This window comes from Cavia porcellus, unplaced genomic scaffold (genome assembly GCF_034190915.1).
Source record: "Cavia porcellus strain 051 isolate PalLab524CR breed Dunkin Hartley unplaced genomic scaffold, mCavPor4.1 scaffold_30, whole genome shotgun sequence".
NCBI lineage: Eukaryota > Metazoa > Chordata > Mammalia > Rodentia > Caviidae > Cavia > Cavia porcellus.
In genome coordinates, this window is record NW_026947513.1 from 46008804 (window position 1) to 46034315 (window position 25512).

General features: G+C 38.4%; 1 protein-coding gene across 2 annotated transcripts; it reads left to right on the top strand.

Moving 5' to 3' along the window:
- Positions 1-825: 825 nt before the first annotated feature.
- On the top strand, positions 826-25246 carry Dck (deoxycytidine kinase). 2 transcript variants are annotated; one of them, XM_063240557.1, is made up of 7 exons: positions 826-1041; positions 2890-3005; positions 15064-15257; positions 16348-16507; positions 19242-19357; positions 21503-21593; positions 23247-25246. In XM_063240557.1, the coding sequence occupies exons 1-7, from the start codon at positions 951-953 to the stop codon at positions 23271-23273; spliced, it is 795 nt and encodes a 264-aa protein (XP_063096627.1). In that variant the 5' UTR covers positions 826-950; the 3' UTR covers positions 23274-25246. The 2 variants fall into 2 exon arrangements, with proteins under 2 accessions (XP_063096627.1, XP_003467597.1); XM_003467549.5 differs by having other exon boundaries at positions 832-1041; positions 16360-16507.
- The last annotated feature ends 266 nt before the right edge of the window (positions 25247-25512 follow it).

Below are 25512 nucleotides of genomic sequence, written 5' to 3' on the forward strand. Positions count from 1 at the left end.
ATAAGTTGGCCCTGAATGCACTGTGTATAGCCCAACTTGGCCTCGAACTCTTAGGGATGTTTCTGCCTCAGCCTCCTGAGTGCTGGGATCACAGTAAAGTGTCATTTTTTTTTGAGTTAAGGTCTTGTTTTTTTGTTTGTTAAAGTCACGTAGAGGTTTTACTCCATACTTCCAAAACTTGTAAAAGTCATAGTGAGACTTTCTCCTACGAAAAAGGTCTCCACTTGCCTTCCTTCCCTTAGGACTGTTAAAGCCCATAATGTGGGCTTCTTCATGGAACACGACCTCTATACCTTCTTTGCACCTTCCGGATGACAATTCTTTAGGCCTTTTTAAAGGGTTCTAGCTGCTAATCGTCGCGGGATAACAGGTAATATTCATAGACTAATAGCATAAAATAATACATGAAGTTAGAGTCATTTTTGCTCTTTCCACTCGCGTTCCCCATGGGCTCTTTTTAAGGTTTGCTCTTTATTTTTGAGAATGCAGTCGCCATTTCCCCTTCTTCGACAGCAACTTTAAGATGCATCTCAGGACTGGACAGCTGCAAGGTGAACCGGCAAGGCGAGCCCTTCTGTTCCCGTAGGCTACTCGCGCCGCCCCGTCTCCACGCGGGAAAGACCTGTGCCGTTCCCGCAGCTAGCCGGGTCTCTCAGCTCGTCGCGCGTGGCGCGCCGATCCAGCCCGGGCACATCGCCACGCAGGTGCATCCGCCCACCAGCCCCGCAGATACGCCTCTGCGGCCCGTCGGCCCAGGGACCCAACGTGACCACGCACGTATGCACGCACGCACGCACTCGCGCGCGCGGACGCTGGTGAAGGCGCGCGGTGGGCGGGGCCGCGCAAGGCCCGCCCCGTCGGAGCGGCCAACGCGCGCCAAAGTCAAACCGGGCGGTGGAGCTGAGAGTCCCAGGAGCGGTTCCGCGCGCTAGCCTCTGCTAGCCTCACGGATGGCCACCCCGCCCAAGAGAGTCTGCCCGTCCCCTGCCCCCGGCGGCGAGGGCGCCCGTGTGAAGAAGGTCTCCGTGGAAGGCAACATCGGTAAGGAGCGCGCCAGGCGGGGCTGTGGGGAGCTGCTCCGGTGCCGCACTGCCCCCGTGGTCGGCGAGTCGTGTCGGTCGCTTGGATACGCCACGGTGTGTCCTAGTTAGACACCTGTGGGGTCGCTTCCAGCTTTAGTGACTGTTAGTGAAAGTACCACATACGTCAGGTGCAAGAAAGGAGGCTTCTGCTGGTCCCCACCTCCAAGTAGACGCTGAGTGGCCCTAGGCCGCGGTCGCGTTAGTTCTTCACCCTCCTAGGCGCCTGCACCCTGGCAGGATGAACATGATCCCTATTTTTGTATATGTCCTACTACAGGAAACCTACTATTGACGCTTCCTGTTTTGATAGAATTTTTACAGTTTTGGCTATATGTAGCATGGGTACTTGCCAGTCATGCGTTACAGCAAACGGTATGTCATTCTTAGCACATTCAAAGCAGTGTTGCTTCGTTGAAAAGGCAAGCCGAGCCGGCGCTTTAAGCAGTTGGAATGCAAGAAAGCCAGACTGCTTCAGAGAGGATCTATTTTATTGCTCCAGTTTACAGTCACTGGTGGGAAAGGCCCTTATTTCCTCTTAGGTTTTTGGGGGATGCGTGTTTACTAGTATGATTCCTCGCAGTTTCCTGGAGGGTAGACACCATGTATCAGCAGGAGACACTAGCTTAAAGGGGAATTGAAATGGAGAAACCCCAGATCAGAACTACAGTGGATAATCCCCTTTCTCAAATCCGTTAGGCAACATATCATATCTAGAAATCCTTTTTTCTCCGAGCATCTTTAATTTCAGCTCGTGATATAATTTTTTGTTTGTTTGTTTGTTTCTTTCTTGGTTTTTTGAGGCAGGCTCTCACTATGTACTTCAGGCTGGCCTCCAGCTCACAGCCATCCTCCTGTTTTAGTTTCCATAATGCTGGGATTACAGGTTTGCATCGCCATGCCTGGCTAGTAAGTTTCTAATGTGTCATTCCACCTCCAGTTTGTTTTAACTGCTTCCAGAGCAGTCATTTGCTACACAAAATGCAGTTGTGTTATCTTCAAATACCAACACTGAAAGACACTTGAAATTGGTGACTGGATAGGCTTGAAATTTCCCATATATCTGTAGATTCTTGATTTTCTATGAGAAACTCTGAAGGTCAGTTCCACTGTCCCCCCTTCCTTACTTTTGAAGCTTTGCCAATTGTTGTTTTTTATCGCTCTTATACTGTTCTTGCCCCTTCCACCTTACTTGCCAGATCCAAATAAGCTATTATTTGACAAAATAATCTTTGTAGATGACTACTTTGCAGTTCCTCTGCTTTTTCTAGAATTTGAACTTCGCCTGGTGCAAAAGGACTGAGCATCATTGTAGGCTAAAATAGAGAGGCAGTGTTTGAAAATGCAGGAGCCTGGAATGCCTGCCACCTTAGTGATGGCTTACCAGTTCTCACACACTTGCCTTGAAGAAGTACTGCTCTCTTCCTGGTGTTACGAGGAAACAGATGTTCGGGACTTAGCCAAATCTACACAGCTAGTGCAGTACTTCCCAGAGGATTCTTTCTGTGAGGGCTGGGAGCATTGTTCCTCTGCTGTTTCCTAAAATCTCACCAGGTTCTTAATGCCTCTGGTTTAATTCCATGGGTTTACTAAGCTGAAAACAATAAACGTGTGCTGCATACACTTGGAAGGCCCCTCTTGGTTTTCACTTAGCAGAGAGAGGGAAGGGGAGAAAGTATAGGGGTTGAAATTTGGTCTTACTTTTCTTGTTTTGTATTGTCTGCTGTTCTGTATCTTTTGAAAGGCAGTTGATTGTCTGGTTTTTCTTTTCCTGACTTTTTTTCTCAATTTTGCTTTCCTCCTGCACCAGCTGCGGGGAAGTCAACGTTCGTAAATATCCTGAAACAAGTCTGCGAGGACTGGGTGGTGGTTCCTGAGCCTGTTGCCAGATGGTGCAACGTTCAGAGCACTCAGGATGAATTTGAGGTATGAAAACAAAATTTAAGTGAACAAAATAAAAACCTTTTAGATTAGAGGAGCAGCATATTTAACTGCGTGGCTTTCCCCCCTCTTCCAGTAAAACTCAGATCTGGCTTTAAGTTTGAATCTTTATCTGGGTGTATGTATGTACACACGTATATAAAGATGCATTTAAGATTCATGCACAAGATAAGTAAAGTTTCAAGAGCTTTTTAAAAGCACTGATAAAGCCAGATGTGGTGGTACATGCCTGTAATCCCAGAACTCGATAGACTGAAGCAGGAAGATGGTTGTGAGTTTGAGATCAGCCCGGGCTACAAAGTGAGTTCAAGGCCAATTCGAACTGCATAGTGAGACCCTGTCTCAAAACAAAAAGAGACACTAATAGAGTTTTTATAAGTTAAAATGCAAGTTAAATTTCTTGTGGCTTTTTACATTTTGTTTTAAAACAAAGAAACAAAAACAATCACCAGTAACTAAATTTTTTGTACTTTGTCTTGTCAAGCCTTTTGTCATAGGAAAAATCATTTTCCCTTCATTTCTTTGTGTTATAGCACCATTTTTACTAGACTTTGTTTTTTTTGGTACTAGGGATCGAACACATGACCACTTGCTTGCCAGGCAGGCACTTATGCCGCTGTGCTAAACCCTGGGCCCCTCTTACTAGACTTTGATTCCAGGCACCAAGTTTCATTTTCCAGCATATGTGTATATTGCATTGAAAGTGAAAAAGGAAGGGAATAAAAGTTAAATTTCATTTTCTAGAGATTTTCTTTTTTTGGTCTTTTTTGAGATACCTTACTATGTAGTTCGAGTCATGAACTCACTTAGGTAGCCCAGGCTGGCCTTGAACTCTAGGTGATCCTCCTGCCTCAGCTGGGGGATTAAGTGCTGGGATTATAGGTGTGAGCCACTACACCCAGCTATGATCACATTTTCTTAAGAAATTGAGGGCTGGGGATATAGCCTAGTAGAATAGTGCCTACCTAGCAAGGTCCTGAGTTCAATTCCCTGTACCAAAAAAAATTTTGTTTTCTTTTCATTCATCATTTTTGATTGATGTGATGTAGCTGTAGAAGATTGCATGAAACCTGTATATAGGTTGAAGAACACTTTTTGTGGTTGTTTTTTGTTTTTTTGAGATACCATCTGCCTTACTACGTAGCCCAGCCTGGCTTTGAATCTGAGATGACCCATTTGGTTCAGTGTCCCAAGTGCTAGAATTATAGATGTGTGCCACCATGCTTGGCAGAACAGTTTTAAAGTTAGTGTCTTTATAACCATTATCCAGGTCAAGAAATGAACACTGTCATCATTCTAGAAATTCCTATTTGTCTTTTTCCAGTCATAGCTTCTTAAACCAGCGTTCAGATATGTGTGATGTCTCCTAGTTAAAAATCATTGCCCTAGGTAACCCAGTGACCTCATCATTACTGAGCCCTTGGGTTATGTTGTCAGAGGAGAGGTTGAAAAGCATTGTATCAGTACATTTGGAAAGATATTGACCTTGCAGCTTGCAGCTTGCAGAGAGTTAGATTACGCTAATGACTGATGTTAGGCAGTGACACATAGATATATCTGTCTTCATTTTAAGACTTTAAGGCTTTACACTGATGTTAGTGGACTGGGCCATTTTCTTTCCATGTACTAGAATCAGAGTTTCAAACTGGCTTTTCTTTATAACTTGCTTAGGACAAGATACTCTTTCATCAGTCATTCACTGCAATCCAGTCTTAATGATGGTACAGTGTGATTATCCTTACAGAATATTGAGGCAAATTCCTGGAGGGTAGCTTTAATTTGTTTGAGTGTACTGAGGGCTGTTGCACTGGCACTTTTCCCACCCTTTCATGCAGAGTTTCTGACCGTGTGGGAACAGTATTTCAGGGCTAAGAGGGAGAAAGCGAGGGGTAGACAGGTGGCTAGCTCCCCCATATCTTCAGATGTTTTCCTTTTTTGTTTCTGACCTCCACTAAACTCAGGATGTGGGTTTTTCTTTATCCTGGGACCTTCTTTCCCAAACCTATCCCTGATTGTGTCTTGGAATTATACTGTGAATGGCACACTGTCTAAATCTTGGCTTTTTTAGAATGCTGTGAACAGTGAGCAGTGCCCAGCCCTGGCCATTCCTGCTTTAGATGTTACCCACTTGATTGTACTCACAGGGGTAGGACTGGATCTGGTCTATTGATGCCTCTTACTCTGCGCTTAACTAAGTATGTACCCACAAGCTTAGTTCCTTTCCTTTTTATTTTGGCCTCCCCCTGTCCTCGCCACCTAGTGGCTGAAATGTTGCTGTACTACTGATATGCCACCACTAATTGGTAAAATAGCAAGAAACAAAGTATTTAAAAGATTGTGTAGTCTCCTTTCCTCTTGCCTCTCCTCTGGTAAAGATGATTTTTTTTTTTTTTTCTGTTGCTGGGAATTGAATTCATCACCTTGTGCTGGCCACGCAGCCACTTGTGTTACTGAGCCAAATTCCTGGCCCAAAGATGATGTTTAAAACCTACCGCTTAGCTGATTATCAATCTTCATATTAAAGATTTAAAGAAAAATAGCATTCTTTAGTTGGTAATTTATGTTGTTTAGGTCTAAAGCATTTATGTAATTACTGTCTTTTAGTTTATTTTTGAGATACACACCCTTAGGGAGGCTGCTCTATTTTTCAGTGATCTAAATTCTTTAGGCAGATTACTGTTATCATTTGTGAAGTGCAGTTTTAGTTTTTAAAAGTTAAAAAAAATTGAGAAATAAAACATATATAGTATGTAACATGGTATTTTGAAATATGCATACTTTTTGGGAGACTGAGTCTGGCTCATTAGCATGTATGTTATTTATCACCAAGAAGCCACTGAGAAATGAGTAACAGAGAGAAGGTATGAAATATACTTGGCTGAGAAAAAATAGCATATTTTTTCTTTTATTTTTGTATCTTTATATTTTTCACTCATTTTAGCAATAATCTATTCTTCCTGTAAAATGGTGAAAAATTCTGTCATGAAGTGACAGTGGATATGAGTTAGAGCCAAATAAAGGTTTCTGAAAGTTGAATTAATTGGACCAAAAAGTACAGATTTTAGTTAATTGCTCTCCAGAAGTATCATACCTGTAAAATTCTATTACAGATTTTTGCTTCAGTTTTAATTATTTTTAGCATTAACATTATTATTTTTATAAACAGGTGATAAGCCAGAATGAGCCTTTGAGGTCTTTAATATAGTAGACTCTGGAATTGCTTTGAGCAAGAGATTATATTTACTGAGAAATTCAACTAGAGAACATGTGTGATATTTACTATTATTATTATTATTATTTTTCCTGTTTGAGGCAGAGTCCCACTATATAGTCAAGGCTGGCCTTGAGCTCACAGTGACCCTGTGCCTCAGACTCCTGAGTGCTGGAATTATAGAGCCCTCATTCCTGGATTTTATTAATTTTTTGTGATTAAAAAACATAAAATATACCACCTATTTTGTAAATATACGGTTTATTAACGTTAAGTATATGTACATTGTTGTGAAATGGATCTCCAGAACCTTTGCAACTTTTAAAACCGAAACTGTACCAATCCAGTGGCTCGCTTTGTCCCCTGTTCCCTCCTTTGGTCATTGCCATTCTACTTGTGTGAGTCTGATAACTTCAGATACCTCACAGAAGTGGAGTGATAATATTCGTCCTTATGTTTACTTCATCTAACAAAATATCTTTCGCTATAGTTTTAAAAATATACGTCTATAGAAATGAAAAGGTATGTGTTTGAAAGGACATAAGATAGAGAACTCAGATTTTAAAAATGGAAATTAACACTGAAAAAGAAAATATTATAGTTAAAATTACAAGGTGATTGTTGTGGAACATGCTTGTAATCCCAGCACTTGGGAGACTGAAACAGGAGGATTCCAAGTTCGAGTCCAGCATGGGCTACATAGTGAAACCCTTTCTCAAAAAATCAAAAAGAAACTATGTATAATTACAATTAATAACATATAGCAAATTAAATCCATATTTTGAATATGTAGCTGAGGAATTGAAAATAGTGGTGTTTATTACCAAATAACTTGTTTTCACTAGATGTGGTGGTGCATGCCTGTAATTTCAGTGCTTGGGAGGCTGAGGCAGGAGGATTGCTATGAGTGTGAGGCCAGCGTGGGCTATGTAATGGGGCCAGTCTAAGCTACATAGCAAGACCCTGTCTCAAAAACAAACAAACAAAAAACCAAATATCTTTGGTTTTTGTCATCTTTGTTGAATTATTCTGGCTTCAGAAAAAGTTTCGAATTTACGTTCATCATGTAACAAGACAATGAGTTATGTGTATAATGGACGTATGCAACAAATGAATTTTGTTTTTAGACTTTGTTCTCATTTCTAAGATATCTCATAATGTATGTGCAGATATTCAAAGTACAAAACATTCTAAAGCGTGAGACACTTGCAGTCCCCTTCGTGGATAAGGGATCTGTGTTTTCAAGTGAAATAACCTGCCCCACATTCAGTCCAGGTGAATTCAAGGTAGCACTTGCTGTTATAACATACTATAAATCCATGGGTCAAGACGCTGAAAGTGTTTTCTGTCAGAGAGCAGTACAGCATGTTGCTTGATGGGTGGCAGACAGTGGAGGGATTCATGACCTACCGCCTTCTCAGTCATGGCCAGTGATTTAATGTTCATGGTCATTAGGACCCTTGGGAAGACTTGGGGCTACAGATGTGCACCTTGTCCACTTCTGATGTAATAGGTCTGTTCCAGGCGTGTGTCTGTGTGCATGCATGTGCATGTGCGCGTGTGTGCGTGTGCATATTGCTGGAGACTGGACTGAGGCCCTTTGCGCTGACCTACAGCCTCAGCCCTTTTTAAGTTTTTAAATTTGCTTTGAGACAGGTATCACTAAGTTACTAAGCTGCCCAGGCTGACTTGATTCTGCTGACTCAGCCCCAGACTGCTGGATCATAGCCTTGTGGCACCACCACTGCAGTTGTTGTGGTGACTGTGTTGAGGGCCTCTGTTCTAGAACTGAAGTTGATAGCTGCTGCTCTAGGCACTGGTGTCCTTTGCTTCCAGCTGGTCAACAGAGATAAAATAATTGTGCTTGAGAGGTTTGTGTGGGTCAGCCCTTGAAGTGCTATACTGCTCCACTGTCATTGGTGAAAACCAAGTCACATGGCCACAGCGAGTTCCAAGGGAGCCTGGGAAGAACGGGGAGAACACACTTACCAAACAGATTTAACTGCTGTCCGTCCTTTGGAGAGGCAGTACCTGTAGAACTTGAAAGCATGGGGTAAAGGATACACAAATGGCTGAAAAATAAGGTAGGAGACAGGTTGTTTGAATGGCCAAAACTGAGGTTAGGAAGGTTTTTCATTAATGTGGTTTATTCACAGGACGTTTCCACACAGAAATCTAATAAAATTATGTTCTTATTAGAAGGAGCTGGTAAGAAAGGAACTGTTAAGACTGTACATTAAAAGAAGAGATAGAAAAACTAAAAGATCTATCAGAGCTGAAAATGAAAGGTATAAGATCCTTTATTTTATTTTATTTTTATTTTTTGGTACCAGCAATTGAACTCAGGACTTGGCACTTGCCAGACAGGCACTATTCCACTGAGCAGTTGAACTGTATTGGAACAAAGAGGCTTTTTTTTTTTTGTCTTTTGGAGACATGATCTCACTGTGCAGTTCACACTGGCTTGAACTCACTTTGTAACTCAGGCTGGTCTTGAGTTTACAATGGTCTTCCCATCTCAGCCTCCCATGTGCTGGGATTACATGTGGTGTGCCACCATGCCCAGCTAAGATCAAAGAGGCTTAAACATGCATATGTGACATAATAGAGAACAGAGGCTTGTGCGATTATGATCACTGATTTCTTTTCATACATAAAACTAGTCGTTAGATTGATTTGAAAATTCAGTGCTTAGTAGAATAGGAAAATAAAATACATAATTGTTATAACTTGTATTTAGATGTCTCCCCAAAGCCTCATGTAGTCATAAGTGGAGCTTTTTCAGAGGTGTCTGGATCTAGAGTGTGTGACTGATTTATGGTGCAACACGAGGATTAAGGGTGTCGGGTGCTGTCTGCCCTAAGAGTGGGTAGCCTGGATAGAAGGGACAGAAAGAGACTTGCTGCGAGTTACTGTAGTTGGTTGCTTGTAGCTTGATGCCTCCTGCCTTCTGTCTTCTGCCTGCCATGGACCATTTCTCTGTGATGCCCCTCTGCCCTGCCACCCTGCTTTAGAGCCAGCTATGGACCGAAACCTCTACAAACTGTGAGCTGAATAAAGTCTTCCTCCTTTTTTTTTTTGGTCTTTTTGAGACAGGGTCTTGCTATGCAATTCAGGCTGACCTTGAGCTCACTTTGTAGCCCAGGCTGGTCTCAAACTCACAGTGATCCTCCTGCCTCAGCCTCCTGAGTGCTGGGATTACAGGTGTGCACCACATCTGTCTAAGTTTTCCTCCTTTGATTTAGGTGTTAGGTATTTTTCTCAGCCATGAGAAAAAGTAACTAAGACAGTAATGTTTTTTTCTAATAATAACTTCATTTTTTAAAAAAATTATTTTGTTAGTACTTGTTTACAGTATGCAGTGATTGTGGTCATCATGGAAAGCTGCATGTGTATAACGTGTCTTAATTCTTTTTTCATCCCTTGCTCCCATCCATCTCTGGGTTCTCTTTTGTAAAAGCTATTTCTTGTTATCTATCTTCTACTTTTTTCATTAACTTAATTATACTTTGGGTTTAAGAGAAACCGTATGATACTTAAGTTTGTGTGTCAGATTTATTTCAGTTAACCTAATGGTCTCAAGATGCATCCATTTTCTTACAGATGACTCAGGTTTGTCCTTTATCAGTGTGCCATTGGGGTTCTGTCCAGAAAATCCTCACCTATGCCTCTGTCTTCAAGAACTTTACCTTTTTTTTTTTTGAGACAGGGTCTCATTATGTAGTACCTCATTGTGTATAAATACATTTTCTTTATCTATTTATCTGCTGATGGACATACAGGCTGCTTCCAAGATTTAACTATTATGATTTGTTTGTTATAAACATGAGCATGCATACATCATTGTAATATGATGACTTTCACTGTTTTTGAAAAGATACCTAGAAAGGGAATTGCTGGGTCAGGTGGGATTTCTATTTTTAGTATTTTGAGAAATTCTACACTGATTTCTGTAGTGGTTACACCAGCTTATATTCCTACCAACAAAGTAGAAGTGTTCTCTTCCCCACAGCCTTGCTAGCACTTGTTATTATTTGATTTCTTGTTTACATACTTTATGGAGTAAGGTGGAATTTCAGTTTTTCAGTTCAGAATTTCAATGCAGGCGATTTCATACACAGTTCTTGAATGGCCAGAGGTGTTGAACATTTTTTTCCACATCTTTATTGGCCATTTGTACTTCTAAGAAATGTCAATTCATTTTAATTGTCCATTTTTGATTAGATCTTTTATTTGGCAAGTGGGTCTGATTTTTTTGATTCTATGTATTATAGCTATTAGCCCTCTGTTTAAGAGGTAGTAACAACTTTTTTCCCATTCTGTAGGTCATCTTTTCACCATGTTACTTCCTTTGTTGTGCAGAAGCTTTTTAGTTTGATATGATCTAATTTGTTGATTGTTGGTACTATTTCTTGTGTTTTTGGGGTTCTGTTTAGAAAGTCCTTGCCTATGCCCATGTCTTCAAGAACTTTACCTTTTTTTTTTTTGAGACAGGGTTCAGGCAGGCCTTGAGTTTACTATATAGCCCAGGCTGGCCTTGAACTCGAAGTGATCCTCCTGCCTCAATCTCCTGAGTACTGGGATTACAGCATGAACTACTGTGCTTGGGAATAGTTTATCTACTTTCTCTCTCAGCAGATTGTTTTCACTTTTACATCTTGATCATTTTGGTTTTAGTTCAGTACATAGTGGTGAGGTGATCGAGATTAATATTTATATACATACCAGTTTTCTTAGCATCATTTATGAAAGAGATTATCTTTCCCCCAGAGAATGTTTTTGGCTCCTTTATCGAAGATCAGATAGCTGACCGTTCCTGGAGTGGTTTCTGTGTCTTCTTTTTTTGTCTGTTTTTGTGCCTGTACCATGCTGCAGTTTTGTAGTATAATTTGAAGTCTGGGATTGTGATGCTTCTTCCTGCTTTGGTTTTGTTGTCCAGGATTGCTTTTGCTAGTCTCATTCTCTTCTGGTTCTAGATGAACTTTAGGATTGTTTTCTTACATTCTGTGAGGAATGCTTTTGGTATTTTGATTGAGATTAAAATGAAAATGTGGCCATTCTCACTATTATTGGTCCTCCCTGTACAGGAACAGGGCATGACTGTTTTCTGATTTCCTTTCTATGGTGATTTGTTACATTCTCCTTGTCAGTATCTTGTTGAGGATTTTTGTATTAGTGTACATTAAAGTTATAGGTTGGATGGAAGCCAGTGTTTTCTTGGTCTATTGGAATCCAGGTAAGAGTTGTTTTACTTTAAACCTCTGTATCTGACTTATGACTTATGACTATTAGGAAAAACTTTTGGAATGGAGCTAGGGGTGTAGCTTAGAGGTTTAGTGCTTGCCTAGCATACAGAATGCCTTCGTCCCCAGCACTTGCAGGAAAACAAAAACATAGAGGAAGCTGTCACTGAGCTCAGACTTCCAGCTCCCACCAACTTGAAGGAAGAATGGTGTAATGTCTAAAACTTGTGGGAGAGCTCCCAGCCTTACCGTTGCCTGCATGCTCCCGCCAATGTGTTGGTCACACACGCTCTCTGTGTTGTGTGTCTGTGAAAGCTCCTTCCTGGCAGACCTGTCATTTGAGGCAACCTAAATCCATGCTTCTGGGCCATATCATTCAGTTGGCTCAGAATAAACCACTTCTTTAGTTCCTTTAAAGCAGTCCTTACTATGTGTCAAATGGCATAAAAGAATAATTTTTAGATGCTGTTTAATAGAATTTGTAGATTTAGAAAACTCTTTTCATTGAGTCTTTATTTTGTACAGATGAAGATGACATGACAGAGCTTCTTCAGAGCGTGATAGAGAAACCCTTGGGAGACCCGAGATCTGTAGGGCAAAAGTTAGGCTGTGACACTTGAAGGGATGGCTCAGTTTCAACATTACAAGGACATCTGCCTCATGTCGTGGGACACAGACATGCATGTCACTAAACTCAGGGCTAGTATAAAGGACATTATAAAGAACAGAGGAGATTAATGAAATTGAGATTCAAACAACAATACAAAAAAATCAATGAACTGAAGAGCTGGTTCTTTCAAAGAATAAACAAGTTAGAGAAACCCCCACCCTATCTTATTGAAACAAAGAAAAGACCAAAAATGCAAAATCACAACAATTGTTGCTGAAAATCCAGAACATAATTAGGAATTACTTTGAGAACCTGTACTCTAATAAAATGGAGAATTCAGAAGAAATGAATAGATTCCTAGATATATTAGAACTACCAAAGCTGAACCAAGAATAATTAAAACCTCTAAATAATCCAGTATAAGGAAAAGAAACTGAAGAAGTGATTAAAAAAAAAAAAAAGCTAAGAAATGCTGATGGATTCATTGATACACTTGACAAAAATTTTAAGGAAGATCTGACTTCTCAAACTCTGTATTAAATCAGAAGGGAAAAAGTACTTCCAAAGTCATTTCTGATCCAACAGCTAGCATAATCTTGGTTCCAAATCAGACAAGGACCTAACCCAAAAAGAGAGAACTAGAGTCTTCACTGTAGCGATCTTTGAATTCCTTGGATAGGTTAATTTCTAAATATTTATTTTTTCCTTATTCTAGCATGAAAGATACGGTCTTCTTAATTTCATTGTTGTTGAATTTATTATTGGTCTACAGGAATGTTATGAATATTTGTGTAACTTTGTGTACTGTTACATTGCTGAATTTGGTTATTAATTCTAGGAGTCTTTTGTTGAATTTTATGGTCTTCTATGTAGAGGATCATGTTATCTGCAAAGAATGATAATTTGACTTTCTTCTTTCCTCTATCTATCCTTTTTCTCTTGCCTGATTTTTCTGGCTGATGTTTTGAGAACTGTATTTAATAGGAGTGGTGATAGCAAACATCTTGTCTTGCTCTTTATTTTAGAATGCAAAATTTTAGTTTCCATGTAATAGGAAGTTGGCAGTAGGTTGGTCATAACTAGCTTTTATCAGATTGAGAGGTCTTTTTAATCCCTGTTCTCATCCATGGTTAAAGGAGAGGATCCTTTGAGCCAGGGCCTGCACTGCAATCTAGAGACACTTGTCTCAAAAAAAGAAACAGAAATTGGTCAACATTTTGCTAATGACTTTAGTATCTATTACTAATTACTACCTCAATCTAATATATCATTAGGTGCTGTAAAGGTGGTATTTTTTCTCAAGTTTTCTGAATTTATTAGAATTAGTAAAAAGACCCTTTTCCATCTAGTCCATTATCCATAGAACGTGTCTACAGAAAAAGCTAGAATAAAATGCTTGTCATCTTTTGTTTCTCTTCATGTATGATTTTTCAGAAAGTCATGTAGTGCCTTAGTATCCTTTTGAACGTGATTTTTGTTTTTGTTGTTTTTAAGTATTATAACTCACAGATTTTCTCTTCCGTTCTTTTTTAATGTTCACACTGACCATGGAAGCCCCTTTATACTGATGCCTTTGCCCTTTACCCATTCGGGGTAGTCTTTGATAGTTTTCTTATATTTTTTACTGAGACAAGATATGTGAAGCTCATCTTGTACATTTCCTTTTCCAGACATAGAATCATGCGCAGAATACTTTCATTGGAAAATATTGGGCCAGGGATATAGCTCAGCAGCACAATTCCTGCTTGGCAAATGTGAGGCTGTGAGTTTGATTCCCGGTACAAGTAAAAAATTTAGAGACCATAAGCTAGAAGGGATCATTTAGACACCATAATTTTACATAGGCCTTTTGATGGACAGAACTAGGAAAAATTTTTAAATGTATAATTATTTTTATTAAATATTAGTTATACAGAATAAAACTTATTCTAGCAGAATAATTAGGATGCATTCTGTTATATCAGAAGATCAGAGTTACAAATTTGAGTGCTTAAAAGGGCCAGGCAGCTAACCAAATGCAGTCAGTCCCCACTTACCCTGATGTATGATGGTTCCATTTATGATGTTTTTGACTTTCTGATGGTACAAAAGTGATGCACATTCAGTGGAAACTGTACTTCAGTTCTTTACTTTTGATCTTTTGCCCAGGCAAGCAGAATATAGTAGGGTACCTTCCTGTGCTGGGTGGCAGCAGTGAGCCACACCAGACACAGGACCCTGTGGGGTGCAGCTATCTCTCCTGTCCTGTGTTGCTGAGCCACGATTTTGGGTGGATTCTGTGTAGTTAATGCATTTCGAGCATATTTTTAACTAAAGATTGGCTCTCTGGGGTGTGGTTCCACCATGGGTCACTCTGAGTCAGGATCTTTTAAGAAATCAAAAGGGAATGCTACAGACTGAAAAATTGGAGGAGATACATCTCACCTAAGGAAGGTGTGTGTGACTTAACAGCCAGTTTTTCCAAGAGGAAATACAAGCACCATATTGTTTGACTTTTTCATTTTTAAAAGGAATATATAAATCCAAGTAATTTCATTTAGCTTTTAAATATTGATAACTAATTGAAAATTTTTTGTTATTTTTTGATACTATGCCATTCAGGTTGGCTTTGAACTCACTGTGTAGCCTCTGGTGGCCTCAAATTTGTGGCAGTTCTGCCTTAGTTTCCTGAATGCTGGGATTATAGTCATGAGCCACCATACATGGCTACTAAGTAAAACTGTTTCATTTGGGCCAGATAAATAATTTTTCCCATGGGTCATTTGTGACTTCTTGAGAAAGAGCTAAAGATTTGTTCAACCTCAGGTAACCTGAAAAATAAACTGGGAAAGAGAATAAGGAAAGGGATTTAATTGTCTTGGTTTTACTAGTCATGATGCATTTATTTGTGTGATTTCTGTTTATGAACCTTTAAAAAGTTAAAATAACTTTATTGATCATTAACTTACTTTTTGTTTCTTTTTTGCAAATTCAAATTAGGAACTGACAACCTCTCAGAAAAGTGGTGGGAATGTTCTTCAGATGATGTATGAAAAACCAGAACGATGGTCTTTTACCTTCCAGTCATACGCCTGTCTCAGTCGCATACGTGCGCAACTGGCTTCTCTCAATGGCAAGCTCAAAGATGCAGAGAAACCTGTGTTATTTTTTGAACGATCTGTGTATAGTGACAGGTATATAAGTGGCATATATTTGGCTGTCTGGAGTCTTTGGCTTAGAACTGAACATCTTTTTTCTTTTTGTGCGTCTTTCACTTTTTGTTTCTTGGGGATCACAAGTAGTTCTAAAGGAGGAGTTGGGTATTTAAGATAGGAAATGACATTTAATACTCTCGGCCTTCTGGTACAAATCGTGTTGATAAATTGTAGCGTTTATAACCTCTAGCTTCCTTGGAAATTATAAAGAATAAGGGATCATTTAATTAAATTTGCAGAGTTTTTTACCTCCTCCAATGCTTTTAAAATTCTCATCTGTTCTGGTTAAACTGAATCTATACCCTAAACTCTTACCTGGAGCAAGGAGATAAACATTTCTTAGGAGACCTTAGAATTGTGTGTATGTCAGAATTCTTTTGACCTCCAATGTAGCTCAGAATAGGGATTCTGAGATTTTTGGCTTTAAGACCCCTTTCTATTCTTAAGTTTATTGAGAGGTCCAAAGCAGTTTATGTCTGGCTGATATTTATGTCCTTAGACATTAGCATGGAAGCTCAGCATGGTGGAGGTCTGTAATCTCAGCACTTGGAAGCTTGAGGTTGTAAACCTGAGTTTGACACCAGTCTGAATTGGGGACCAGCCTAAGTACATAATTCAAGGCCATTCGGAACAACTTAGGGAGACCCTGTTTTAAAGAAAAAAAAATTCCTGTTAACATAGATAGTCTACTTTTGATAGTAAGTTGGGTTATTTTCTCAGAACAAAGGGTAATGAGACAAGTAGCATTCCTTCACATTTTTGCTTCTCTTTAATGTCTGACTTAATAAAAGACAGCTAGATTTATGTGCTCATATTTAGTCTGTAATTTTTTTTGTCTTGAAATATATTAGCACATAAAGTACTCTGGCCTTCCTGAACCTCTGGATGTGTCTCAGGACTGCAGGAGTCTGAGAACTGCTGGCTAAGAGCACTTTTCCTGTGTGTGAAGAGGCCTGGGTGTTTTCTACTGAGGGTCTGTCTGGCACGGGGTTTAGGAGAGTTTGTGTTCATTTAGTAGATCCATCCTCTCTTTTTCTCTCTCTCTGAAATGATATGTGTATTAATGAAGACACTTTTTCAGATATATTTTTGCATCTAATTTGTATGAATCTGACTGCATGAATGAGACAGAGTGGACAATATATCAAGACTGGCACGACTGGATGAATAACCAATTTGGCCAAAGTCTCGAATTGGATGGAATAATTTATCTTCGAGCTGCTCCAGAGGTAAGACCCTGTAAAAATCTGTTTGCTCCTTTGAAAATTTAAACTAATATTTAGGGGCGGGGGATTTAGCCTGCCTTGCAAGCGCATGGTCGTGAGTTCAATTTCCAGTACCGATTCAAAACAAAACAAAACAAAAACTAATATTTAAAACTCTTTAAAGTGGTCTGTACTAAAGCAGCCCTCATCTCTGTGCCACTAGACTCATAACTGTGAATATAAAAATACTCTTATTTTCTAACCCTAAGTTGCTCCTTGAGGCTTTTTGTGTGTTCTTCCTCAGTTCTGTTTTATTTTTCATTTTTATTTCTTCCTAACTTTTTCAGGCTCGCTCTGTCACAGCTAGACTAAGGAACATGTTCATCCAACTTCTGAACTATAGGCTTCACAGTGTGGGAGTTGAGTATTTTGACCACTGTTGCATTTCCAGTCCTTAGAACAGAGTTTGGGTGCACAGTGGAGCTCGGTAAACATTTACTGCATGATCAGCAAAGGAATTGCAAGCCCAGCCTGGGAAACTTAGTGATTAGTGAGACCCTGCTTGAAATAAAAAAGGGCAGTGGGGAGTAGGTTAGGGCAGAGGCCCGGCACTCCCATACCCACTGCTGAGAGAGAGACCGATAGAGACTGGCTCAGGAAGGTTCCCTGAAACGATACCTTTTACCGTGGGTGAAATATATAATGTTATATATTACATTATGCAGTGAATCTGGGAAGATTAAGTATATGCCTTTTATAAGACTTACAAGTCTTATAAGTAAGACCTTACATTTAATAGGACGCTTCTGATTTTGATACTTACATTGACATTTTTATTCCTGTTCCTTTGGTAAATTATGTGGTAGAGTCTGATGAATGTAAATGTTATAGGTTGGGGCCAATATTAGCATACTGTATTACTATTGAAACTAAACTTGAAAAGAAGCTAGTGTGATTCTGTTCCATTTCCTGTGTCAAAATAAGCCAGAATTTAGCGGTTATAATAATTTGGAAGTTCATTAAAATTCTTGAAAAGTATTGAATTTTTTCATACTGGGAATTGAACTTGGGACCTTGAGCCCTCAGAATTGTTTTTAATTATATAAATAGTGAGTACAAGTGTTACAAAAGAAAATAAAGAATACTAGTGAGTTCATTCTTTTGGAAATTTTCAGTCAATATCTTACAAAGCAAAACTTCTGGGCTGGGGATTTAGCTCAGCGGCATAAGCGCCTGCCTTGCAAGCAGGTAGTCGTGAGTTCGATCCCCCGTACCGATAAAAAGGAAAAAGACAAAAAAAAAAAAAAAAAAAAAAAAAAAAAAAAACCAAAGCAAAACTTCTGTTTTATTTCATCTGTATTTATATCTTTTGATTAAATGATTTTTGAAATGACAATTATAAATTTTTCTCCAAATATATGGGTGAATGCAACTTTAAAAATTCAGTACAGTAAAAGACACAGGTGCCATTAATCCCTCACAAAGTAATCCCGTCATCTTGCACACGCTTACCCCGTCACCACTGCCACTCTCTGAAGGTGTTCTGGAGGTCCTGTCTCGTGAGTATCTTTATGGGGTGCTAAAAATATGGTGACTGCTGCTGCTGAGTGCCTTCTCCTGGAAAGCAGCCTCCTGAAACGCTGTGGTGTGTCCTCTTACTCTCCTTACTCATGGAATCTGGTACTCGTGACTTCTGGCTCTTCCCTAAAACCAAGAAGGCCATGAATGGTAAATGTTGTGAACCATTCAAGACCTTGAGGCAGCTATGGCAGTGCAACTAAAGACATGAAAAAAGACTTCCAGAACTGCTTCAGAAAGCGCAGGGAGGATGGAATAAGTGTGTCTGAAGTGAGGGGCAGTATTTTACAGAGGATTAATGCCAAGTCTTTTGGGGTAATAAACTTTAAAAAATTAAACAATATGTTTTGATCTCATGGTATGAACTTTAAAACACAGTTTATATGCTGTGATACATAAATAACGCATGTTATTCAGACTGAAAGCTCTTTTTTCTTCCTTCATGGCTCTGGGGATTGAACCGAGGGTCCTGGGAATGCTAGCCAAATGCTTTTCTACCTGGAGATCCTTTTATCATTGAATGTATGAATGAATTTTTAAGGGTCTACAAACTCCTACAAATTGTGCATAATTTTGTATATATTTGTTACTTTCTGGAGGAAATAATCTAGAGCCATTTGTCCAATATGCCTATTATAGTTACTAAAATTGAATAAAATTTTAAAATTCAGTTCCATGATCGCCTTGCTAGCCATACCGCAATGCTTAAAAGCCACAGCAGTCTAAGGGCCAGGTGGTGTAGATCACCCCAAAGTTCTTTCTGGTCGTGGTGGTTTGGATCTTTCATCATGTTAGGAACCACAGCCTTTTAGCATTTTACATTAATGGAACACAGATACTTTACATTCAAGTTTGGTTAGCAACAAAGCAAGATTGACAAATTGACACATTGTTAGCTTTCCTCTAAAAATTTTAAGTAGATATTCAGTGGACTTTTCTTTGCCTTTCTACCAAACCTACATTAGTTAGTATATTTTATGTATGGATACTGAAGACTAAGTTATTTTGGTTTCTTTTGGAAAGGATAAAATTACTGAAAAAGCACAGGGAGGTTAAAGTCAACCATTTTAGTATTTTAGGAGGAATGAATATATTTTGGCTAGTTCAACAAAAGGAACTAGAAATTTTGATGGCCTCAGACAGCAAATAATTGTTCCGTTTTGATTTTTCCTACTCCTAGAAATGCTTGAGTAGGATACATTTACGAGGAAGAACGGAAGAGCAAGGCATCCCTCTTGAGTACTTAGAGAAGCTGCACTATAAGCATGAAAGCTGGCTCTTGCACAGAACACTGAAGTAAGCCGCGTTTTCCCCATGTCATTGGTCCTGAACCCTGTTGTTAGCTTTTAGTCTAACATTTGGAAGCTGTGAATAGCAGCATGTAACTTTTAAAATTTTTAGCCATTTATTTATGTCTCCTAGTATGGATTTTGAGTCTCAAGTCCAATAAGATCTTGGTTTTTTTCAGAGTTTTGTAACTAGTATCTCCTAGTGGTATGGAGAGCCTAACACATGGATTTACTTAAGTTGTAAGAGTGTATCTGTGTACATTATGTGTCAGTACTCCATGGAGCAATTACTGGGATACAGTTAGTCCCCTTTATCCACAATTTCATTTTCCACAATTCAGGTACCAACAATAACCTTCATCTGAAAATATGAAATGGGGGCCCAGGTATTTAGCTCAGTGGCACAAGTGCCTACCTGGCAAGTACGAGGTCGTGAATTTGATCCTCGGTACCAAAAAAAAGTGGGGGGGGGATTTCAGAAATAAACAATTTATGTTTTGAATTGTTCACCAAGCTGGGCTTATCTGTAGTCCTAACTACTTGGGAGGTAGAGGCAGGAAGATCACTTGAGCCTAGCAGTTTGAAACCAGTTAATCTGGGCAATATAGTGAAATTCCCTGTCAAAACAAAAAAACTATTTACCATTCTGATGGTAGTAGTCGTAGCGTGATGAAATCCTGTGTTGTCTTGCCCTGATCTGTCGTGCTGGTGCAGCCAGGATATAAATCAGCACCTTGTCCAGCGTGTATGTACTGCCATCTGAGAGTCACTTGTGGTGGTGTCTGTATCAGATCAGCTGTCACAGTGTCATTGTGCTTGTGGTCAGGTGTCCCTTACTTCACTTCACGATGGTCCCAACGCGTAAGAGTGAGTGATGCTGGAATTCAATCTGCCAAAGAGAAGCTACTAAGTGCCTCCTTTCTATGGAAAAGTAAACATTCTTAACCTAATTGTAAAAAATCACTTTTGGTGTAGAAGAGGTGTTAAATTTGTATTTGTATGTATACGAATGAACCAGGATATTACATATAGTGTTTACCTGTGTGTGGTTTTAGACATTTACTAGAAACATGGGAATGTTTATATTTCACATTTGTTTCTTAGGTCATGCCTGTGAGATAGTGCAGCATAGTCATTGAGTTCATTGTATAGACTGTCATTAGTCAGCTTGTAGCTCAAACGCAGTCTCCTTAGCATGTGACCGTGGGCCACTTTGGAGCCTCAGATGACTTCTCTGAGTTTTGGTTTGGTGTCTGTCCTGGATATTGCAGTATCTGAGCACGTGCATACCAGCAGCTGCTCTGCCACTGAGCTACATCCTTAGCCCTCTTCACTCTTAAATGCAATTTCCATTTTATATGATTTCTTTCTTTGAGGAGCATTGTGTTACAGGGCCTGGTTTTACACATCTATTGTGTCTTAAGATTTTTTCATTTACCTACAGTACATTTTTATTTACATATAGTCAATCCACATGAGAAGGGGCTGTCAGTTGCATTACTTGTGGCAAGTAACTTTAGTGTAAACTGGTGGTGTTTTGATTTTCCAGTGATGTAAGAAGGAGTTTTTTTTTTTAAGAGCAAAAACCAAAGAATCAAACAAAAACCAAAAACCAAAAGCAAAATAACAACAAAGAACAACAACAGCTATACAGGTTTTTCAAAACAAGATGATAGAAATTTAACAGTGGTTGTTATATTGCATATTGTTATCTTCAAAATAGTTGCTCAGGTTACCAGATACAGGAATGAAACAAAACAGTAAAACAGAACAAAACATTAGATTTCAAAAAAAAAAAAAAAAAGACAGATGGAAATCCCCCAAAGTTGCGATTATGCACATTACCATCCTCCAAATAGATTTTTAGGCCTGCAAAGTCAATCAAACAATACGAGCATCGTTACTTTTTATCTTCTTTTTTACTTCAGTTGCCATCATCTCAGCCTGACTTGTGAATCAGCCCATTGCTTACTGGGGTGGGGTAGGGGTGTTGTTCTTGTCTCCCGGCCATGTCTCCTGGCTCACTGGAAGGCATGGTTTGGCTTCTTGATTCTCTTCCCATCCCCCATGGTGGCTGCCAAGAGAGTTTTTATGTATTGTTGTTGTTGTTGTTTATGGCTTGTCTGATTTTGTTCATTTCTTTCTTAAACAGAACCAACTTTGAGTATCTACAAGAGGTGCCTATCTTAACATTGGATGTTAATGAAGACTTTAAAGACAAGCATGAAAGTCTGGTTGAAAAGGTAGAGATAGACAGATAAACTAATATTTGTTTTGTCTAAAAGTATTCTAACTTGTGAGAAAATTATCTGGCAGAAAAGCTTACAAAAGTTATAGTAAGAGGTGATTAAAAGCTATGAAGACTAGACAGTTTAGATTCTAATCTTTTCACTCCACCTTTGTGGCCTGAACTAAGATAAAGATTTTATTCTTTTGTTTTCTTTATCTGTGAGACAGAGATGATTACAAAAATACGTTCTTTCTCATATTCTTCCCTGCTTTGTTCCTCCCTTATCTAAATATTTTAATAATAAACTTTAGTAATTAACAGCTTAATAAACTAAAAATTTATTTTTACAAATAATTTTCAACATGGAATATATTTAAACTTGTAGGCTATGGTTCTTACTGTTAGCTGAGGTCTTGAGAATAAATATTTTAGTTTTGAGTTGTGTTTGGGACAGTGTCAAAGATAAATGAAATTGGTTAGGCATTGAGTCATTATCTTAATCAAAATTAAATTACTTCTCAAATAGTGGGGAGTAGATCATTCTGGGTGATGCCATATTGATAAAGGCATAGGTAGAGAATCTTGATGAACATTTGAGACAGTGGTAAAGAGAACTATGTAACGGATATCTTTGTACCTATGTTAATTAACTAAGGTCTCAACAAGAGCCTTAAGTTTTTGTTGAGTTTTGAGAGAATCTTGATTTTTTTCTTTGTCCTTTTACAAAATGTCTGCTATTTATGATAGTAAGGTGTTGCCATCCATTTGTAAGGAATATATTTGAATATTTTCAAAATCTCAGCATTTTATATCACTATAAAACTATGTGGTTGTTTTCTCCATTGTGTACAGCATATCTAGAAAATTGACATGTCAAATGACTTTTTTTTATGAATGCCCTTAAAATATAGAATAGAATTCACTGATAAACTTATTAAAATAAATAAAGTTGTCATTGTACTAACAGACAACTGTCAGTTGCACAAGGCAGTAACCTTTGTCTTTTCAGGGTAATTGCTTTGTAAGAGTCTTGCTTTGTGTGTTGGTCATTTGGCTAGGTTCAGTCACAACTTACGTGACTAGCTTTCCCCCACACACCTTCCTTGTAGAGATTATGATTGAAATTTGTGGCTTAGGAACATTGTGAATCTTCAGGTCTAGTCTGCAAAGTTGTTTAAACTCTAGTAGTTATTGTCGGTTTTAAAGCTGCATGTACTACTGATGTATGATATTTGAATAGATTGTAAAACGAGAGGTATGGCTGTTTTATTTTAATTAGAAATGTGTTGGTATATTTTAGATATACATAGCAGTCACACTCATCAAAGAGAGTTTGTACCTGTACATGATATAACTTGATCCCCCCTACCCCCCCGCCACTTCCCAACTCTCCCTTCTCTTTAAGCCCTCTTGAGTTACAGCTGTTTTAGGACTGTATCAGTCTTAGATATAAATTAAATAGCTCTTGTCATGAATTGATAAGTCATTCCTTTTACTGCTGAAGTATTTGGTAATATTCCTGTGGAAAATATGATAAATGCTATGGTGTTGTCATAGTTATACAGTTGGGGTCTTCAAGTGAAGACGCACGCTGCCAAGTGAAGATGAATATTAGTACCCCAAATTTGTCAAGGCTATATGTTAATATTTTTTTTCCTTTCTTTAGGTCAAAGAATTTTTGAGTACTTTGTGATCTTGCAGAAGACTACAGGCAACAGATATTTCCAGAAGCTTCTGCTTTGTGTGTCTTTATAGCTCAGTATTCGTACCAGGGTCTTGAGAAAGCTCAAGTTTTCAACCATTTGTGTTCCAGGAAAAAGAACATATTTTTGTGAATCCTATGTAAAACTTTGTGACTTATTTCTCTTTTGTTTCCTCTCTTTCTCCTTTCACTTAAAAAGTCAGACGATTATCTCTCACAATGGGAAATCTGGAGGTAGATGGTTCCAGAATCAGAACAGTGACTCGGTGACATTATAAAAGACCCAGCTTCCTGTCTTTCCCCTTTATTATTTTCTCACAGTGCTTTTCACCTCACTGGAGACCAGTTTCTTAACGGGAAACTAAATTATTATACTTGTTAATAGTTGAAAAACAGAATTTAAGGAATTCTAGAATAAGGATTCAGAATTTTTTTCTTTTTCTTTTTAAAGGTGCTAGGAATCAAACTTAGGGCCTCATGCATGGTATGTAAGCATGCTACCACTTTGTTAGACCGCTGGGCCCTGTGGATTCAAGTGTTTTTTATCAAGTACCTCCCATTCCACTAATTTATGAAGAAGCTAAGACCAGGTTTAGTATTTAATGACTTCATTGATATTGATGTATCTGTAACGTACTTGTGGAGGAACCAGTTAGGCTTTGTTCCCAGTACGGTAACAGCATAACCTATTTTATAAATCATTTAATCTCTACTTTGTTTTTTTCAATATGCAATATGGGTGATGTCATTCCTTCTTCCACATGAGATTTTTGGAGGATTAAGGAAAAAATTTTTCTGTACTTAAAAGGTAGTTGAAAAGTTGTTACATGAATATATTTAATCTACATGAAACTTGAAATAGCTACCTGGTTTTTCCTTCTCAGACTATTGTTTTGGAAGGGAGTATTTTTACTATAGTTAAAAGGTTATTTTTAAACTGTGATTGCTCTTATTGCTTGAGGAGGATGTATAGTTACCCCTAAAATTCCTTCCTTTTTTTATAGGCTATGCTAGTGGAATATGAGTGATGTTTTTCCGTGTTACTTCTTAGTCCTGTACTCAGAACGAACCGTCTGTCTCTATTCTTGGTGAGAAGTCAGAGGAGAACCTGAAGCCAAGTTGGGTGTCTCTTGGCAGTGCAGTCTGTGTGCTCCCACCTTATGCCCTGCTCATTCTGCTTTCTCTGTGGTCTAGGTCGATTGGGCAGCCCACTATTTAAAATAAAAAGACACCTTTCTACTTTGAGAACTCTTTGTTTGATAGTTTGCTTTATGTTGTAGGATTTTGCCTTTTTTTCTTCATTCAAAGAAATGACTGATAAAAATGACCCTCCTTCATATGTTTCACAAAGCATTATTGTTTGTGGACTAGGATAAAATTTCAAAAGCTCCCATTAATGCAGTGTACTCATCACTAAACTACTTGTGTGAATAGTTGTAAAATTTGCATAGATTGATCCTCGGTCTTGAGTACCTAAATAAAGGTCTTTTTTCTTGATTTTTTAAAAGCTGAGGTGTGTGATAGTTTTTTAACGTAACATTAGTGTTCTACATTTTAGAAAATATTTATATAGTTTTTGAAATAAGAGAATCACTTCTGTGTTGAAACTGTAGCTTTCCTTTTTTTAAAAAATTTTTATAACTTTCTTTCCTTTAAAATACTGTCTTTGTTTTTGGTTTCTTAGTCACATCTGGTAGCTCAGGGGGCAAACCAGTCTAAATGCACTGAGCTTTGAAGGGGACTTAATTGCAGATCTGTAATAATCATAAATATTTAAATTGTCTTAATATCAGCTTTCTGTGTTTTGTTTGAATGAATTTGTCTACAATTCAATATTTGTCAACAAATAAATTTCCATTTCATGAACTATGATATTGAGATTAAACTCTGAAATGTTTTTTAGACTAAAAATTTGTTCTATTTTTTTGGAAAAAGTTAATAAAGACGAAAATGGACTACATAAATTACAGTGATCCTACTATGGAAACTTTTTTTTTCCAAATCCATTTTATTTCAAAGATTAGAAAAAAAAGAAACTACAACAAAATTTCAAAACACATCAATTGGGGCAATAATGGTACATACATTGCGCATTGCCCTCCCCAAATCATTCATCTAGAGCACAAAACGTCTGCATTCAGTTGTTTAAACAATACCAACACAAACCTTTCTCTTCAGAGAAATCAGTAATATAACTATCTTAACTATTATTTTTATATACACGTGCATA

Coding starts and splice junctions, on each gene's coding strand:
- Dck (XM_063240557.1), top strand. CDS start 951: ATGGCCACCCCGCCCAAGAGAGTCTGCCCGTCCCCTGCCCCCGGCGGC. Junction 15,258..16,347: donor CGATCTGTGTATAGTGACAG/GTATATAAGTGG, acceptor GTATTAATGAAG/ACACTTTTTCAGATATATTT. Junction 21,594..23,246: donor ATGAAAGTCTGGTTGAAAAG/GTAGAGATAGAC, acceptor TCCTTTCTTTAG/GTCAAAGAATTTTTGAGTAC.